General features: G+C 41.3%; 1 protein-coding gene across 2 annotated transcripts in view; it reads right to left on the bottom strand.

Annotated features, from left to right (window-relative positions):
• LOC124135276 (Y+L amino acid transporter 2-like) overlaps nucleotides 1-21,491 on the bottom strand; it is a 31,855-nt gene that overhangs the window by 1,275 nt on the left and 9,089 nt on the right. The window contains exons 2-9 of one of the 2 annotated variants that reach the window (XM_048397497.1): nucleotides 15,560-15,685; nucleotides 13,222-13,324; nucleotides 12,027-12,071; nucleotides 11,817-11,940; nucleotides 10,991-11,094; nucleotides 10,198-10,294; nucleotides 5,665-5,814; nucleotides 3,504-3,681 (exon numbers count right to left, since the gene is read on the bottom strand). In XM_048397497.1, coding sequence (XP_048253454.1) covers nucleotides 3,504-3,681; nucleotides 5,665-5,814; nucleotides 10,198-10,294; nucleotides 10,991-11,094; nucleotides 11,817-11,940; nucleotides 12,027-12,071; nucleotides 13,222-13,324; nucleotides 15,560-15,685 — 927 coding nt within the window. The remainder of the gene's footprint in view (nucleotides 1-3,503; nucleotides 3,682-5,664; nucleotides 5,815-10,197; nucleotides 10,295-10,990; nucleotides 11,095-11,816; nucleotides 11,941-12,026; nucleotides 12,072-13,221; nucleotides 13,325-15,559; nucleotides 15,686-21,491) is intronic. The other variant, XM_048397498.1, reaches the window with a different exon arrangement.

Here is a 21,491-nt window from a genome sequence, read left to right as displayed (position 1 = left end):
CACACAAACCTCCCATCCCCAAACAAACCTCCCATCCCCACACAAACCTCCTGTCCCCACACAAACCTCCCATCCTCACACAAACCTCCCGTCCTCACACAAACCTCCCATCCCCACACAAACCTCCCTTCCTCACACAAACCTCCCATCCCCACTAAAACCTCCCATCCCCAAACATACCTCCCATCCCCAAACAAACCTCCCATCCCCACACAAACCTCCTGTCCCCACACAAACCTCCCATCCTCACACAAACCTCCCATCCCCACACAAACCTCCCATCCCCACACAAACCTCCCATCCTCACACAAACCTCCCATCCCCACACAAACCTCCCATCCCCACACAAACCTCCCATCCTCACACAAACCTCCCTTCCCCACACAAACCGCCCATCCCCACACAAACCTCCCATCCCCACACAAACCTCCCATCCCCACACAAACCTCCCATCCCCACACAAACCTCCCATCCCCACACAAACCTCCCATCCCCACACAAACCTCCCATCCTCACACAAACCTCCCATCCCCACACAAACCTCCCTTCCCCACACAAATCGCCCATCCCCATACCAACCTCCTATCCCCACACAAACCTCCCATGCCCACACAAACCTCGCCCATCCTATTTCAGCACCAAGCTCCTCACAGCGATAGCCCGTTCGCCAAACCTTCTATACTATCACTGCCACCAGTTAAATCTCCCCACTGTGATAGGTGGCCACAACCATGCTTGCAGTTGAACTCGCAACCGAAAGACTGTTATGTTTACAAACAAGTGACGACTGCCGTGACGTCAAATACACTTACTGCTGCTAGATTACTTTCTTAGTTTGCCTTTTTGAATTTCTATTTCATTAAAACTATCATGTGATTGGTATAGTATGAATGTAAATGAGACGTTGGATGATTTTCCGTCTACAATCTCGAACCAATCTGATTATACAAACAACAAAGTAAATTCATATGGAAAACATGATCAGTCGTAAACCTTTTCAAAATCAAATATGATGGCATTCCCAAAGACATAAACAAAAGTATAAACGTTACTACATTTGGGGTTAGAGGGAAAAATGCAAGATTCTTGTAATGGCCGCGCCCACACTGGTGGCAGCGACATTACTGAGAGTGTAACGAAGGTGTCACGCGCTGGGAAGGAGCTTGTTTCAGCACAAGGCAAGGGCACATAACTCTGACAACACTTCAGTGCCACATATAGGCAATGCTACGTTGTTTAAGTACTATGTTTACGCAATAATGGACTTTCATAAAATGGTATCTAACAAGAACAGGTGTGGTATTGCATTCATTACTCATGTTAAATATGTACTTAAGAGTAAAAAACAATTTTCTTATGTGTAACACCCATTTATTGTGCCCCTCGCACTGATATTGCTAGAATATTGCTAAAAGTGACATAAAACCCCACACTCCGTCGCAGTGGTGACTCAGCATAACACCACTGCCACAGGCTAATTTGCATATCACGTGACCGGACTTTTCTCTTGTTTGTAAACAAACGCGCTTTTTCAGAAATCAGTATAGAACGGACTAATGCAAGTATTTGGTATATGCTTTACATATTGTTTTGCATAATTCTATAGATATGCTACTACAACTGCGACAGTGAGTTGCATGACAATATATATTTATACATCAAAGTGACCGTATCGCTAGCTCTCCGTAGGGCTTCGATGACAGCACGTGGAGCCGTACAACCAATGTAAACAAAGGATAACTTCGCCAAAACAAGTAGATTTTCACGTATTAGGATACTATCTTAATGAACCATAACCATTCTTTGACATTTGTTTATGAAAATGTGTAGACTTGTCAAACATGAAACGGAACAAAAGCATATGCAATTTCTTGAATGGACTGTGAAAGATGTGACGAATCGTCACATGGCGCTGGCCTGTGGCAGAGGTACTATGCTGGCTGGCTGCCGGCCGCATGGGACTCTGGGTAGGAGAGTGGTAAAACCCAATTCAAACAGTTGCTCTTCTGAAAGAATTTAACTAATCAAACCCTAACCAATTGCTCATGAATATTTATAAATTATGCCCAAACATGGGCATTATTAACATTTTATGCATACGCATTAACATACTGGGTAGTGTCCTGACAGTGGTATTTATTTAAGAATTTCTTCAATCAATGGTAATCAAAAGCCTAGTTGTTAGTACACAGTTGCAAGGACACTTAAAAGGTCAAACAGCACCGCTCTTTCTATCTCGGACCTAGTCGGTATCCCAGCTCAAAAATCAACTTTGTTTCCGGGATGCATCAGCTGATTTTATATCTTCTTACCTTCCATTTTGGAGAAGGAAATTCAAGCACACTTGCACAGACATTTTGCATTATTTGTTTCGGGAATGTTCAGTTTGAGTGATCTGATCATGCAGTTGTGTTCATTCATGTAAGAAATGTGCTTCGAAAGGGCCACTGATGGCAAAGCCATGACACTTTTAACTACAGTAATATGAAATAAATCGGGTGATCATTACCTTCTTAGTGGTAAATCATGGATGAACTGAATCTTGACCCACAAGTAAACAGTGTCAGAAATAGTAGCCTGCCCACTTGCCAAATCCCAGTGACTCTTACATTGGGCTTGTAACATTTACATAAAGCTGGTCTGACTGTCTAGTTAAAAACTGTATCCAATACATATTTATTTCTATGAATCAAGTCAATCAGGGCGACATTTATTGTCAAAGTCTGTTGCAATTTTGTTTTCATTTCTTTGTAGATTATTGGAATACGCGAAATTGTAAACTTTTCCTATACACAGATAATGACTGGTATACATGTATATCATGTATTAGTGATGTGCGTGAACGTTTAAGAACTACCACAAACGTCAGACAGTACAGTACCAAGCAACCTATCAGCTTCAAGGTTGTCTAATGGTCTCACACTAATTCCATTCAGGTTAACACAAATATGTAGGCTGCAGTCATAGGGCAAGTAAAATATGATGACGGCTTGCTATATTTGTTATTAACAAGCCCGCCTGGCCAGTGAAGTTTTAAAAATAATTTATACACTGGTAGTAAAGGAAGAGTTCAGTGACTATGTCGGGTACATTTCTGATTTGATCAGGTTGCATTTTGTACACAGGAAAATACCTGGGGTACCAGTGTTAGAAATTGGCACCAGTCCTGTAGTCTTTGCCAATCTAGTTTCTACTGCTACCTTTGTTAAGTTGGTTGGTTGTTAAACGCCGCACTCAGCAATATTCTAGCTATATGACGGCGGTCCGTAAATAATCGAGCCTGGACAAGACAGTCCAGTGATTGATATCATAAGCATCGATCCACACAATTTGGATCGATGATATTCAACTACTAAGTCAGAGAGACTGACAACCCATCCTGTAAGTCACCCCTTATGACAAGCATGGGTTGCTGAAGACCTATTCTATCCCGGATCTTCACGGATCCTTTCCAAAGTACCCTGTATGACACCACCCCCTTCATCATGTTCAACTGAACTTACCCATAAATCTGAGAAAAACTTTAGGCTTGGATTTCCACTCGACACAAATGAAGTAGACCGGTATCCCTGCTGCAACGATCGCGAGACACAAGCCGAGTTCCAGCGGCTTCTGGTAGACAGACAGGCAGATCAGCACTGTAGACAACATCAGCTCCAGTATCGGCAAGATGATCGGCATCTGCAACAAAGACACTTGTGGATGTCAGTTGACATTGGTGGAATGTGGCTCTCTTCATTACTACTCAGTGTCGGTCACCACCAGGCCCAACGTGGTGTGAGGTATTTGAAGTCGCTATGGAAGTTTGGGGCAATGAAAGATCTTATTAGTAGGGCAAACTGAACTGGCTCAGCAATACATAACAGGCCCTGTAATATATGTCAGTGGACTCCTGATTTGCCACAATTTAATGTCTTGAATCTTGGAAGCAGACATGAATTCAGGGTTTTCTGTCTGGTGTCCAATCTGCACTTGATAAGTAGATAAGACACAAGTCAGGTCGTAAATGGCCTCGAATCGCCCTCTTTTGACTCTAAATTCCACTCACTGCCAGGAACAGCACTTGACATTTTACTCACGCTTCAGTCATTTGCTGCGACTTATAATCCAGAGCTCCAGATAACTTATTGAGCAATTGAGTTTTTACTCTGGGTTTTTTATCTTAATTGGGTTATTACATTTTTCATTGGGTAACCAATATTTTGTCACTCATCTATTCATCACTCTATTGGGTTTTTCACACAATTAGTGAACATTTAAAGATTTTAAAAAATTGAAATAATGTTTTAGATGAAATAACTGTTCTAAATATATAGGCTTGACTCAGAAAGTAAATTTGCTCATATTTGTGTTTCGGAAATTAGCTCCTTTGTACGCATGCTGGAAAAACTTCATTGGGTATTTACGCGTGCTGTTTTTATACATTTGGGTTTTTCATTTAATGCATGTGTTTCTGTATGCAAGATAATTGAAAGTAATTGGGTTGTTGATATTTAGGGGGGGTATTTTAAGCAAATACGCTGCTTATCTGTAGCTCTGTAATCACAACAAAAATACTTACAACGATCTCTACGCAGTGTTCGAAATACCTGCCTGCCCGACCGTCCGAGACGGTTTGATTTCAACTCGGGCTGCCAGATTTTCAAATCCCCCTGCCCGACGGTCGGGTTATATTTCATATGTAAAAATATTCTAAATATTTCCGGATGATAAGCATTATTTACATGATGTATTCTAGGATATTAAATACAAATCTAACCTAAAAAGTGTTTGCTATTTATTTTCTTGCATTACTTCATGTTCAACGAATTCGATTTAAAGTTTTAATTAAATTATCCTGAGAAACATATGATTATAGTGGGCAGGCAGGTTTTGGTCAGGGCTGGCAAGTATTTCAGCTAGCCAGTCCTGTGGTCTGGCTGAAATTTTTGGGAGTTTCATACCCTGCTCTACGGGCACATAATAGCCATGGAGCTACAGCACATCATTTCCTGGTGTCCCTGTGCAGGGCCTACCTCAACAATCGCCTCACTAACTATGGGCTAGGGCTGGCTAAAAAAATTGATAATCGAAATTATCATCGATTGGGAGAAATATTAACGATTATCAATATGGAGATTGTGTTATCAATAATATCTGACATAAACTATTGTGAGGAAATAAAGTTTAAATCTAACGAAAACGTCTTTTTATTGTCAATCGTGTCAATTGCCTAAGACGGAAAGCAACTGTTTTTGTTATGTCTTAATCGTCCACAAAGTAATCCCTGCATAAATGTGCCACCACAAACCAGTGACGTGAAATATGTTGATTTCTTTCGTACTTTTTCACAATTTCCTCAGTTACTTCTCCGATATTTATCGATAATTGATCGATATTTTGTTAACGATTATCGATGTCTATGATCTATATCGATGGCAGCCCTAAAACAGCTGTAAGCGCAAAAGGCTTTTGAACTAAACTTAGGATTGCAATACCTAGCAGATTGAGTGTCCGAGTATACAAATGTCATGGGGTGTTGTTCATGTTGTCAACCAATGGTTGTCCAATCTAGACTAGATTGCTTCCAGGCTGGCGTCTGATCTAGTTGCAAACCAACATATCTATGACTTTTATCATCTGACCTTTTCGACCTCGGAGGTGTTTGGGACAATTTGCACTTACCTTGATTGGCCTTTTGGCCATTGGTTTCTTCCAGCGCAGGTACAGTAGAACTATCAGGACAGAGGACACCATCATACACGTATAGAGGCTCATTGCATCAATCAGCCTAACAACAGACCCAGAGAATAAAATGGCCAGTGCTGGAATACTCTGAAATGTAACAGACATGGTTCTGTACTCCCCAGGGAGCTGAGATACAAATTGAATGTTCACTTATTCATTGACAGGGGAAATAATGTCTTGCCTATAGAGCACAAACCTCAGTGTTTTGAAATATTGACATTTTAAACAGATTAAGAGACATAATTCTTAAAGAATTTAAAAACATATTATTCATGAGTGAGTTAGAGAGTATGGTTTTACGCCGTATTTAGCAATATTCCAGTGATATCTAGGCAGGGGACACCAGAAATAGGCTTCACACATCGTACCTACGTCGGGATTCGAATATTATTCATGAAGTATTTAATAGGCATTTAGAAGTTGGAAGAACATGAATACATGAAACTGTTTTATGGATAACAAATTTTATCCATGTAACGAAGCAACAGAGCTGCTTCTTGCCCTTCATCAGGTGAATATTGAGATAGCATATAGAGTTACCAGTAAAGTATGAAACCCAGCAAAAATATCTTGTTTCCAAGTTCAAACCAGCCCCATCACCCATCCTCATCAGCATCCCAGACCAAGGCCCCTCCAGCCTCCAGATCGGCATAGACTGAGAGTCACCTCCAACAGGACCCCAAGACACATCTTTCAGTAAAGGGCCCACCCAGTCAGCATAGACTGAGAGTCACCTCCAACAAGACCCCAAGACACATCTTTCAGTAAAGGGCCCACCCAGTCAGCATAGACTGAGAGTCACCTCCAACAAGACCCCAAGACACATCTTTCAGTAAAGGGCCCACCCAGTCAGCATAGACTGAGAGTCACCTCCAACAAGACCCCAAGACACATCTTTCAGTAAAGGGCCCACCCAGTCAGCATAGACTGAGAGTCACCTCCAACAAGACCCCAAGACACATCTTTCAGTAAAGGGCCCACCCAGTCAGCATAGACTGAGAGTCACCTCCAACAAGACCCCAAGACACATCTTTCAGTAGAGGGCCCACCCAGTCAGCATAGACTGAGAGTCACCTCCAACAAGACCCCAAGACACATCTTTCAGTAAAGGGCCCACCCAGTCAGCATAGACTGAGAGTCACTTCCAACAGGACCCCAAGACACATCTTTCAGTAAAGGGCCCACCCAGTCAGCATAGACTGACAGTCACCTCCAACAAGACCCCAAGACACATCTTTCAGTAAAGGGCCCACCCAGTCAGCATAGACTGAGAGTCACCTCCAACAAGACCCCAAGACACATCTTTCAGTAAAGGGCCCACCCAGTCAGCATAGACTGAGAGTCACTTCCAACAGGACCCCAAGACACATCTTTCAGTAAAGGGCCCACCCAGTCAGCATAGACTGAGAGTCACCTCCAACAAGACCCCAAGACACATCTTTCAGTAAAGGGCCCACCCAGTCAGCATAGACCGAGAGTCACCTCCAACAAGACCCCAAGACACATCTTTCAGTAAAGGGCCCACCCAGTCAGCATAGACTGAGAGTCACCTCCAACAAGACCCCAAGACACATCTTTCAGTAAAGGGCCCACCCAGTCAGCATAGACTGAGAGTCACCTCCAACAAGACCCCAAGACACATCTTTCAGTAGAGGGCCCACCCAGTCAGCATAGACTGAGAGTCACCTCCCACAAGACCCCAAGACACATCTTTCAGTAAAGGGCCCACCCAGTCAGCATAGACTGAGAGTCACCTCCAACAAGACCCCAAGAGACATCTTTCAGTAAAGGGCCCACCCAGTCAGCATAGACTGAGAGTCACCTCCAACAGGACCCCAAGACACATCTTTCAGTAAAGGGCCCACCCAGTCAGCATAGACTGAGAGTCACCTCCAACAAGACCCCAAGACACATCTTTCAGTAAAGGGCCCACCCAGTCAGCATAGACTGAGAGTCACCTCCAACAAGACCCCAAAACACATCTTTCAGTAAAGGGCCCACCCAGTCAGCATAGACTGAGAGTCACCTCCAACAGGACCCCAAGACACATCTTTCAGTAAAGGGCCCACCCAGTCAGCATAGACTGACAGTCACCTCCAACAAGACCCCAAGACACATCTTTCAGTAAAGGGCCCACCCAGTCAGCATAGACTGAGAGTCACCTCCAACAAGACCCCAAGACACATCTTTCAGTAAAGGGCCCACCCAGTCAGCATAGACTGAGAGTCACCTCCAACAAGACCCAAAGACACAAGTTTGATGCATGTTTCGTTTTTATTTCCATTTTCAAAAAAATCAAAAAATCCTAATACTTTAATGTAATACGATCCAATATAGCACACAGTTACTTCCCTTTACATGCGCACTGCTTTACTGCACATCTTGTGTTATGGTCACGGCGGCAATAGGAGTTTATATGCTGTTTATGTAGGGAGGCCCTTTCCCAGGTTTATGGTACGTAACTGTATATTTGGTGACATGCTAGTTTGAACAAGGTAAAAAAAAACACCACCCGCCCGCACTATATTTTGAAAAGTCATTGCATGAGAACCAATTTTTTTACTTGTTTAAGCCTAACAGAGACCAAGGCACCTACCTACCCAAGGTCACCAAACACAAATGGACACCTTGATTACCTTATTGTTAGTGTAACCATAGTCAGCTCCTTGTTATAACACTCAGTCCAATCACCACGCCTTCAGTATACGTACCGTACTCGACGTAATAAGCGCCCAGGGCGCTCTCAAAATAAGAAATAGGGGGCTCTTATAAGAATGTTATTTTGGTGGAAAAAAACAGAGTTGACAGATAAATTTTGTGGTTTATGCTGACAGCCTGAAATGTTTATGTACGACAGATATATTTTTCCAGAATTAAATGCCCATAATTAAGGGTGCATATAACACACGCGTGCGTATTATACACGAATAAATAAGTCTTGTGTACATTGATCAATCGGAAGGGATGCTAATTGGGATTGTTCACTAGCCAATATCTTAGCAAATGTCGCTGTGGGCGCTTATTAGAGCGGGGTGCTTATTACGTCGAATACGGTAATTGTTTTCTCTCCCGCTAATCTCATTTGCTCTTCACTATATTAGTATCGTTGTACATTCATCTGTGAAGATCCGGGGTAGAATAGGTCTTCAGCAACCCATATTTGCCGTAAAAGGTGACTATGCTAGTCGTAAAAGGCGACTAACGAGATCGGGTGGTCAGGCTCGCTGACTTGGTTGATACATTTCATCGTCCCAATTGTGTGAATCGCCGCTCATGATATTAATCACTGGATTGTCTGGTCCAGACTCGATTATATACAGACCGCCATCATACAGCTGGAATATTGCTGAGTGCAGCATTAAACAACAAACCAACCAACATTAATCCTACTTGTGTAAACATAGCATTATGTGTACATAGATCATGTATATCAACTCTATATACTTCCTCAGTATTCACCTGATGAAATGGCAAGAAGTAGCTCTGAAATGTCGTTCCAAAGAATAAAAGAACTTGCTATCCATAAAAAAGAGGCATGTATTCATATCATTTCATGTTCACTATCCTATCCTATTATTCAGGCATATGGACACAACTGTCTTGAATCTCTTAGTCTAATCTAATCCAATGGAATTTCAGACAAGAAACTTGAGTGAGTGATTTAGTGAGTATGGTTTAACGCCGCTTTAAGCAATATTCCAGCAATATCACGGCGGGCGACACCAGAAATGGACTTCACCCATGTCGGGAATCGAACCCGGGTCTTCGGCGTGACGACCGAAAGTTTTAACCACTAGGCTACCTGACCGCCCCGACAAGAAACTTGAACAGGAATCAAACCCTGCATCAGGCAGCTTTCAGCTCCCTAGCTACAGTCTGTTAAACATGGGAACTGTGACAGTCATAGCTGTAGTGATTTGGTTTATTATGGTGATACCGGATTCGCAGGGTGATTCAATATGTGTGCCCCGGTTAACTGATCCAAGGGACACAACTCTGTATACCTTATGAATAAACGCACATAGTGCAAAACTGTGACCAGAGATGGGCTCGTGTTGTCTCTCACTAGTTACTGAGATGAACAGTTTTTTGAATGAAGCTTGAATACTACAATACCAGTGACATGGCTTTGTAAGTGGAAATCTGGGTAGGTTCATTGACTTCGTCTTGCCGTAAAAGGTGACTATGCTTGTCGTAAAAGGTGACTATGCTTGTCATAAAAGGCGACTAACGTGATCGGGTGGTCAGACTCGCTGACTTGGTTAATGCATGTCATCAATCCCAATTGCGTGAATCGATGCTCATGATATCAATCACTGGACTGTCTGGTCCAGACTCTGTTATTTACAGACCGCCGTCATATACCTGGAATATTGCTGAGTGCGGCGTTAAACAACAAACCAACCAACCAACCAATCATTGACTTCGTCATACAACATGCAACTTGAAAACCACCACTTGCAAACTCACAACAAAGAACGTCGCTGGCCACGGTGTGAGGTACTTCCTGTTGATCATACCCATCAGGCCTGGCATATGGCCATTACACCCAGCTGCAAACACCATCCTGGAAACAGGAACACATAGCTGAAATACAACATCCAGCTGCAAACACCATGCTGGAAACATGAACACATAGCTGAAATACAACATCCAGCTGCAAAGACCATCCTGGAAACATGAACACATAGCTGAAATACAACACCCAGCTGCAAAAACAATACTGGAAACAGGAACACATAGCTGAAATACAACATCCAGCTGCAAACACCATCCTGGAAACAGGAACACATAGCTGAAATACAACACCCAGCTGCAAACACCCTCCTGGAAACATGAAAACATAGCTGAAATACAACATCCAGCTGCAAACACCATGCTGGAAACAGGAACACATAGCTGAAATACAACATCCAGCTGCAAAAACAATACTGGAAACATGAAAACATAGCTGAAATACAACATCCACATGATAATAATGCCTGCCTGATTGTAATAACTCAAGCAGCAAATGGATAAATATGCATTTATTTAAAATTAAAGCCGTGCATAATGTGATCATTAAAATTAAAACTACCGGAACAATATGTCAGTTGAAGCGTAAACACTATGTTGAATAAATTAATGTGATAGATAATAATCTAGGTTAGGTGTACAAAGGTTAAATCTACAGGTAACCTAGCTCTACATTTAACACATGATTGGTCCATCTCCTAAATGTACTGGGCAGCTGAGCTTGCCTCCAGCACGTAGGTTAGCCTACCTGGGTTGTCCGAGGATGAGGACATTGAGGGTGCTGACACAGGAAAGAGCCACCAGCACCGAGATGACCACGGATAGAGTTGGGTGCAGGTGATACCCAAATGTCTACAACAACAAACAAGTCAACTGCCATACTTATAAGGTATAATACATGGAGAACTATGTATTTGAAAGTCAGGGCTCGGGTGAACCAGTCACTCAACAACACCAATAGACTCGAGGAGCTATGGCTTAGGTAAAGGCAGATACTTTTAACGGCAACAGGATTAGGATCTCTGGTGTTGGCACACAGCGATACATACAACAGCAACAGCATTAGACTCGGGGAGCTATGGCTTAGATAAAGGCAGATACCTTTAACAGCAACAGGATTAGGATCTCTGATGTAGGCACACAGCGATACTTACAACAGCAACAGCATTAGACTCGAGGAGCTATGGCTTAGGTAAAGGCAGATACTTTTAACAGCAACAGGATTAGGATCTCTGGTGTTGGCACACTGCGATACTTACAACAGCAACAGCATTAGACTCGAGGAGCTATAGCTTAGGGAAAGGCAGATAATTTTAACGGCAACAGGATTAGGATCTCTGGTGTTGGCACACAGCGATACTTACAACAGCTACAGCATTAGACTTGAGAATCTCTGGCTTAGGTAAAGGCAGATAATTTTAACGGCAACAGGATTAGGATCTCTGGTGTTGGCACACAGCGATACTTACAACAGCAACAGCATTAGACTCGAGGAGCTATAGCTTAGGTAAAGGCAGATAATTTTAACGGCAACAGGATTAGGATCTCTGATGTAGGCACACAGCGATACTTACAACAGCAACAGCATTAGACTCGAGCATCTCTGGCATGGACAGCACCACACAGTAAGAGAAGTTTGTGACAGTGTACAGGATGATCACAGTTACAAAAGTCAGACTCAGGGATCTTGGCACATTTCTGCAATGAAAGGGACATGAAACTTAGAACAAACCAACTTTAGTCCAAGCAACTTGCTTCAGTGGCTCATGATCAAGCTGCCTCACCTGATTGGGTCCTTCACCTCTTCCATCAAGATGGTGATCACCTGCCTGCAACATCAGCACAAACTTTTCAATTATATTTCAAACAGATATTTAAATATTCAGGTACAGAACAGGGCTGTGATCAGTCCAAATTTACTACACAGGTACCCTACCCCATCTTCCCAGATAAAAAAGACATAAAAGTCCAGTTTCCACCCTTGCCGAACTTGGCTGGAATTTCTGGCTCGATCGTAGTGCCACCAGTGGCTATTATGAGTTATGTACCTTCTACATCCCTCCTATTCACTCATATCACTTGCATTTTCTTCAAACAAAATGGCGGCACCCAGTCAAGATGATCTGATCGATAATCAAGATCTTATATTGTAATAAAACAAGTAATGACAAGAGTTCTTTTTGTCGCTTGTATATCGTGTCCCAAGAAGATATTATCGTGATGTACTTGATGCACTCCTGAATTGGCTGCACAATATTGACAATGATGTGTTAGAATGTTAAAAAATTAACTTGTTCCTAGGTTTCTTCATTGAATGTATAGTGTAGAGGACTACTTCAGTTTAGGATATAATAACCAAGTGCTACCTCATAACCCTTGTTGTGGTTATTATTATTTTAAATATATATAGTAAAACCTGCAATTAAAATAACACCATATAAGGATACAATTTTTATAGTTTCAGATAATAGTTTTTCTGATCATTGCATCACAATATTTTTTTTATATTATTGGGTATGTTTTAACTTAATAACTGGTAGATTGGGAGAAAATGTGGGTACATCTTTTTGCTATTTCTGGCTTAGTTTACACAAGATAATCTTAATCCCAGCATATAAAACAATGCCTAGCATAAGAATTAATACATTAAAAATGGTAAATCATTACGTCTAGAGATGTTAAAGTTTACATTTTCATTGACAAAGTTTGTTATCTCTTGTTTGTTCATCTGAAGCGATGCGATGAAGTTTTTTTGCCAACAGCAAAATAATTTGATGAAAATGTCATACTGTTCCTTTGTATGGCTACACACTTGGCTGAGGAAAAGGTGGTAACATTTAGTTCTTGTGTATAATACGCACCCTAACTTTAAAGTCCAAAAAGTAAGAAAATGTGTATTAAACAGAAATATATACGGTAAGCAAAAGTGTTATGATGCAATCAGTGTTATGATGTCAGCAACAGTGTTCATTGACTCACCAACCTCCATATGAGAAGTAGCCAGACACGAGGCCGAGAGCAATGTTTCCCGGATCTGTGGTAGTTCCTTCCCAGAACAGAGGCAGTTGTTCCCTGTATCTCTCTGAAACATAAACTCACTGATGTTCATGATGCCAAGGGTTTAATACAGAGGATATAAATTCGGAAGTTTTTCAAGGACAAACTTTAGAGGAACCTTCAAGCAGACATTCACACATAAACTTCAAGCCCATGTTCCAGGACAACCTTCATACAGCGTTAGGGACATGAACTTCAGGTACCTTTCAAGGACAACCTTCATACAGCATTAGGGACATGAACTTCAGGTACCTTTCAAGGACAACCTTCATACAGACTTAGGGACATGAACTTCAGATACCTTTCAAGGACAACCTTCATACAGACTTAGGGACGTGAACTTCAGATACCTTTCAAGGACAACCTTCATGCAGATTTAGACACATGAACTTCAGGCACCTTTCAAGGACAACCTTCATACAGATTTAGGCACATGAACTTCAGGCACCTTTCAAGGACAACCTTCATACAGACTTAGGGACATGAACTTCAGGTACCTTTCAAGGACAACCTTTATACAGCATTAGGGACATGAACTTCAGTTACCTTTCAAGGACAACTTTCATACAGATTTAATCAGGGTTAGAAACTAACAGTTTTTGTCCACTAGTCCTTATAATGATAACATATAGCAAAACCCTTAAAATGGGCCAATTTCTACTAGTCCTTAGGATACCTTTACTTTTAGGCAGTTTAGTAAGGACTATAGGACTAGTGCCAATTTCTAACGCTGGATTTAAGGACATGGACATCAGGCACCTTTCAAGGACAACCTTCATGCAGATTTAGGAATATGAACTTCAGATACCTTTCAAGGACAACCTTCATACAGATTTAGGAACATGAACTTCAGGCACCTTTCAAGGACAACCTTCATACAGATTTAGGAACATGAACTTCAGGCACCTTTCAAGGACAACCTTCATACAGATTTAGGCACATGAACTTCAGATACCTTTCAAGGACAACCTTCATACAGATTTAAAGACATGAACTACAGATAACTTTCAAGGACAACCTTCATACAGATTTAAAGACATGAACTACAGATACCTTTCAAGGACAACCTTCATACAGATTTAAAGACATGAACTTCAGATACCTTTCAAGGACAACCTTCATACAGATTTAAAGACATGAACTTCAGATACCTTTCCAATCTCATTAAAATCAGATCTTAGTTCTCGCTGCCGCTAAACAAAGATCTGAGGACATCCCATTAGGGGTCACGTCAGAACGACCTTTCATCCGACCAATCCGAGTGTCCCTTACCAGATCATGAAAGCGACAGTCAGAATGTGATTTCTAATCATGCAACCTCGATTAACTGTAAAACGGGGTATTCCGAACGATAGTTACGGGCTAAACGACTAAATCTATACAATCTAGACCATATATTAGCCATTCGAGAATTTGTCAAAATATGTTTCGAAGTGTAGTCGCCAGTTTGAAATTAGTGCCGTAAAGAACGAGAAAGCTGCTTTCTGATGGGCTAATGTTGACTTCTTGTCAGTAATTCCATTGGTCGGGCGGAGTTTGCGAAAGGTCGGTCTGACGTGACCCATAATGGGATGTCCTCACATCTTTATTTAGTGGCAGCGAGAACTTAGATCTGATTTTAATGAGATTGGATACCTTTCAAGGACAACCTTCTTACAGATCTAAAGACATGAACTACAGATAACTTTCAAGGACAGCCTTCATACAGACTTAGGGATGTGAACTTCAGATACCTTTCAAGGACAACCTTCATACAGACTTAGGGACATGAACTTCAGATACCTTTCAAGGACAACCTTCATACAGATTTAGGCACATGAACTTCAGGCACCTTTCAAGGACAACCATCATACAGATTTGATATGACAATCTCTGTGGACATTCTGGTTAAGAATATAAGTCCTTGTCTCCCTGTGGAGATTCTGGGTAAGATTATAGGTCCTGAGTAACCTATACTTGACTACACTGGATTGCCTGGACCAGACTTGATTATTTACAGACCACTGTCACAGAGCTGGGATACTGCGGCAATACACAAACTAACATAAACATGACACACATCTGAGAGGAGTGACATTCACAGCAAGACTTACTGTCACAGAGCTGGGATATTGCGGCATTACACAAACTACTGTCACAGAGCTGGGATATTGCGGCACTACACAAACTACTGTCACAGAGCTGGGATATTGCGGCACTACACAAACTAACATGAACATGACCTTCATCTGAGAGGAGTGATATTCACAGCAAGACTTACTGTCGCTCAGCTTGTACATCCCCCCGATGATGATGATGAGCATGGCTATCACCTTTAATGAACTCAGGACGGACTGGAACTTGGTGACGACCTTCATGTAGAGGCAGTTCAGGAACATCAGAATCACTGAAACATGCAGGAAGACCCTTGAAACATATACAAGACAGTGCAGGCGTGATAGTCTGGCATACAGACCCTGAAACAAAAATATCCAATACAATGAAGAAAGTCTCAGGTTTCTTTTTATGATATTTAAAGATAATTAAACAACTGTTTATTTCTGTAAAACATGTTCATTTCAGAGACTAGATGGTAGTCAAAAAGCATTATTCCAGCTATATGACAGCGGTCTGTAAATAATCGAGTCTAGACCAGACAATCCAGTGATTGATATCATGAGCATCGATCCATGCAATTGGGAGCGATGACATGCATTTATGGAGGTATAAACATAGAAACTGGTGTTCAAACTGTGTTAATCTGCAATAGTGCAAAGTGCACACACTAGATTTTATGGTTATATCTCCATAAACATGATAAATGCAAATATATTGAAGTCAATTCTTATAAATTAACGTCCGAGACCTGTATCACTTGGGGCTTTCCTCCCACATTAAGCTGATATGCCATGATAAAACTGGAATACTGTTCAAAGCCGGATAAAACCCAACTCACTCATACGCAATAATAGCATAGACTTACCACAAGTGAATGCAAGTGTACCAATGTGGAGAAGAAAACACTTATTTCAAAACATGTGTGTGTTTAACTCTGCACTCTGCAATATTCTGGCTACATCATAATCAAGTCTGGACCAGACAAGCCAGTGATTGTTATTATGAGCAATGACCCATGAAGTTGGGAGTTTTGAAGACACAAAATCACCCAAGTCACTGAATCTGACCACCCAATGCATTTGGTCAAATTTACAACCAGCCGAGGTTGCTAGGGACTAGGGATGGGTATTGGATGTTTAAAGTGTATCCCAAAATTGTACAATCCACAAGTCCGTATTGTGAACATATCACAATATATAGCATAATTAAAAATTTTGAATTCAGAAGCAATTTGAAACATCAATGCAGAAGTTCAAAAACGGAACAAAACAAGATGCTGGAACAATAAATACGCAGGGTTGCACGTTCTGGGAAAGTGATGACTTGGTGTTACACCACTGCCACAGAAGGACTCCAGAATGAGAAGCCCGTGAAGACGCCGGGATAGAATAGGTCTTCAGCAACCCATGCTTGCCGTAAAAGGTGACTATACATGTCGTAAAAGGCGACTAACGGGATCGGGGGCCAGGCTCGCTGACTTGGTTGATGCATGTCATCGATCCCATTGCGTGGATCGATGCTCATGATATTATTCACTGGATTGTCTGGTCCAGACTCGATTATTTACAGACCGCTGTCATATAGCTGGGACATTGCTGAGTGCGGAGTTAAACAACAAACCAACCAACCAACCAACCAACCAACCAACCAACCAACCAGAATGAGAAAATTACGAAAACATTTCGAAGGTACATGTATTTGGCAAGTATATAACATTAAACACAAGAAAAGAATTGCTATTTGAAATCAACCCAATAAACCGAGGATTAAATCATGATATTGTGATATATATTGTGGAAAGAATAAACCTCAATTTACCGATATACCCTAATACCGCGCACCCTAAGAGACCAGTAACCTGGAATCACCATGGGGTTGAGAACATTTGTAGAAAGTATCACTTTTATTATTCGTCCACTGTCTGGCTTTCAAGGAGGATTCCATCTTGTGAGTCTTAGTCCACCAAAGATTTGACGCCTAGGAATTACGGATCTGGGCGAACATAGAAAATGAATTGTGTAAGACCCTAGCCTTAAGCACGTATTGCACCTTTTGCATTGTGAGTGAGTGAGTTTGGTTTGGTTTGGTTTGGTTGGATTACTCTTTTAGCTATAATCCAGCAATATTATGAAGAGGACACTAAAAATGGACTTCACACATTGTACCCATGTGGGGAATCGAACCCGGGCCTCGAAGTAATAGCAGGTTATTTTGTTTGTTACTCATTGTCCTTTTGAAGAAAGAAAATGAAGAAAAAAACAAGAAATGTCCATCCCCAGAGACACTAGTACTACCTGGGGAGTGGGGACCCGACCCCCTATTACCCTACCTGGGCACCTGCTATAGGTCTCAAGAGTTGGGTACAAAATGGCCGAATAGGAATTGTTTTACCACAGCCCTGGCAAAAACTATTTAGATACACGTATAAAACAATCTGATCACACACTGAAGTTGATAGATGCTTTATCCTTACTCGAACATATATAAGCTTGCGAAGTCAGAAAGATATGTGAATATCAGCAATACTTGTTGTGTAACCATGGAGTTTTATTGTTAATGTCGTTAGACAGTGTATCACGTGACTAACCACGGGTCCAGGTAGTTGTGTGGTTCCGATGTCCTACTGAGGACCCACCCGACCCGAGTACCCGAGTTACCCGAGTTACCCGTCCCTGCCCTAAGAGACACTGACTACACTGAAGTCAACCTGTTCAGATCACATAATCAGGAAAATGTTGTCAAGTTGGTTGTCAAAAACAATGGATGATGTTAATGTTCTTGACTGTGAAGCAATGGGACGTCATATCACCGCATAGCGCTTCAACTGACCAATCACCTTGATCTGCATGAAGAATCGCTAACATGTGCAAATATTGGTTAGTTATTACAATAAATGTATCAACAGTTATTGGTAATATTCTCAGCTGATATCAGCATCACACCAAATTTAAACTATTTATGAAGAATGCAAAGATATTGTGTATAGCTGCGTAATACCACTCAGAATATATATATATGTGTGATAATGGTTATTAGGAATGATAATGGAAAAAATATTCCACCTCATGGCTACATTCATATCAATACTTGAGTGTTAATACAACTGAGTATTCAACATGTTCAAAATATAGCTGAACACGAGATCTTTCATTTGCTTATTAAAATTGTAATAATGGGTTCAACATGTTCAATTCAATACAATAGTTACATGCATATCAGTGAGTGAGTGAGTGAGTGAGTGAGGTTTAACACCACTTTTAACAGTATTCCAGTTATATCGCAGCGTGTGAGCTTAATGTGGGAGGAAAGCCAGGAGGGATGCAGGTCTCAGACGTTTACCTCTTCGGTGAAACCAAAGAGCACGGGTACTGACAAACCTAGAAACATAATCGGGGCGAACCGGGATTCGAACCCACAATCATAGGTTTGTGGCATGCCCAAGGGACGCAACTCTGCACAGTGAATCGCGGTGCCTTAGACGACTGGGCAACCCATGCCCCATATGATATCAATAATGAAGTGTAAATACTAAAGCATAAAACATATAGCGAAACACTAAATCTTTCATTAGCTTATTTATTTCGTAATCAAATTTCCTTGTGGAAACACAAGCGTGCATACATTATATTCAATATACTTGAAGTTCACCAGACCAGTTGAGCTCACGACCTTATCATATGTACATACAATCTAGGAATGTAGGTCACCATGTGACTACAGGTCATCATGGACAATGTATGTCAAATGATGAAGATATTCCAAGGGGGTACACATACTACAGACAGGCTGCCACTGCCACGCCACGCCATACTATTCATCATGTTAACGAGGCATCTTGCATCCTCATGCCCTTCAGCACTTACTGTAGTCCAGACCCACACTGAATCCTATCTCCTTGACAAAGGCAGAGAGCAGATATGCCAATTTCAGGCAATAATGGTACTCTCATCAGAATCAGTGCAATGTCTGCCAATCATGACAATAGGACAATCAATAGGAATCAGATCAATGAGAACACAAGAACAGACATGTCCACAAATGATTTCAGTGGTCCTAGCTTGTCCTGGCATAGAGATTTATCACGGAAAATAAATTGGGAAAAATTATTATTTTGTTCAAAATTTGGAATGTTTAAAAGTTTGTACATACGTAACATAAAACAAAGCATTAAAACCTGTTCCTATTTGTTGGTCTTGTTATAAGCAGCGTTAGAAATTGGCACTAGTCCTGTAGTCCTTGCCAAACTGCCTAATAGTTAAGGTATCATAAGGACTAGTAGTAATTTGCCATTTTCAAGGGTTTTGCTATATGTTATCATCATAAGGTCTAGTGGACATGGTGGACTAAAACTGTTAATTTCTACCGCTGATAAGTGAATACAGGTTACTTCTACAAAGCTATAAAATCAGTTATTAGTTATATATATTAATACTAGGGCTAGGACGGGTAACTCGGGATCTCGGGCCCGGTGGGTACTGAGTAGAACATGGGTACCCACAGGACTACCCAGACCTGTGGTTAGTCACGTGATATATTTTTGAATGACAAAAATTATACAGAACTCTGTGTGGTGACACTACAAGTCACTAATGTTCGCATTTCTTTCTGACTATGCACCCATTCCTTCTGACTTTTATATGTTTGAATAAAGACAAAACTTCAGTGTGTGCATGACCAGATATTTTTATACGTGTATGTAAAAAGTTTTTGCCAGGGCTCCGGTCAAACTATTCCCAAATGGACACTATGTACCCAACTCTTGAGACAGGTGAGTAAGTATGGTTTTACGCCACTTTTAGCAATATTCCAGCAATATCACGGCGGGGGACACCAGAAATGGGCTTACACATTCTACCCGGGTCTTCGGCGTGACGAGCGAACGCTTTAACCACTAGGCTACCTGACCGCCCCCTTGAGACAGGTACGAGGGTTGGGTCGGGTAATACTGGGGTGGGTACCCGGGCAGTAAATTTGGACTTGTCCTAGCCCAATTAATACATTGTAACATGAATTTGGAAATGTTCACCGGTAGTTCCAACCTGGGAATTATTACTGACATTTGCTGCAGACTTAGGGCCATAAATCGGCCTCTGTGCAGGTGTAGATAAATCCCTGCTGACAGCAGTTTGTTATAGAATTTTTCTGTTCTAAACCATCAGGTCCATCTACCAGACTGATGCTCACATAACTGTCTCAGGGACCAAAGATAATATAGACTACTTTAAAAAAGTGAAAGAATACCTGATTCTTTCATATAACTATTGTAACTATGTCAAGCTATGCCAGATTAACTAAATTTTCCCAAGGCACGGGCATTAGCTAACTATAAAAGTCCAGTTTCCACACTTGCCGAACTAGGCTGGAATTTCTAGGCTCGATTGTAGCGCCACCAGTGGCTATTACCAGTTATGTCCCTTCTATGTCCTTCCCATTGACCAATCAGATTCAACCTCTATCACTTGCATTTGCTTCAAACAAAATGTCGGCCCCGAGTGAGACGATCTGATCAATAATCAAGTTGTATATTGTAATAAAACAGGTCTTTCTTAGTGAGGTGCATCAAATCAAATGAGCACCTTGAAAAATAACATGAAACGATTTGGAAAATATCTGTTGACCCTAAGTTGATGGTACACATGCTTTGCGAATCCTGCAAATGACCAATATCTGCACATCAGGTTACGCACCGGATTTTGATTTTGTTATGGGATTTTGATTGGACTATGCATAGACTCGTTAGAACAGCCAAAACATAACTCCATAATTCCAGTCTAGTTCGGCGAGGGTGGAAACTGGACTTTACAGTCAGTTAACTCCCTTGCCTTGGGAAGATGGATTAAATATAGTAATACGAAAGAATTGGGTCTTCGTAACTTCTTTGGAGTAGTAAAAAACTAGTATATTTGGCTGGGATTTTGTTAGCGACACAATATGTTTTTGACTTACTGCTGCAGCTTGTACAAGATTTATTTGCAAGTTTGTAAATGAGAAAGAAAAGAGTATTGAAGCCCTAGTTGAATGAATTATTTAATTGAAGTATTTTCACCACTGTTTACCTCTTAATCATTACACGATTGGTCAGTCATCAGCTCTCT

The sequence above is a fragment of the Haliotis rufescens genome, unplaced genomic scaffold, assembly GCF_023055435.1.
Source record: "Haliotis rufescens isolate VD_foot unplaced genomic scaffold, xgHalRufe1.0.p SCAF_17, whole genome shotgun sequence".
Classification (NCBI taxonomy): domain Eukaryota; kingdom Metazoa; phylum Mollusca; class Gastropoda; order Lepetellida; family Haliotidae; genus Haliotis; species Haliotis rufescens.
The sequence above is the reverse complement of the archived record's forward strand: the minus strand, read 5'-3'. Positions and strand labels throughout refer to the sequence as shown.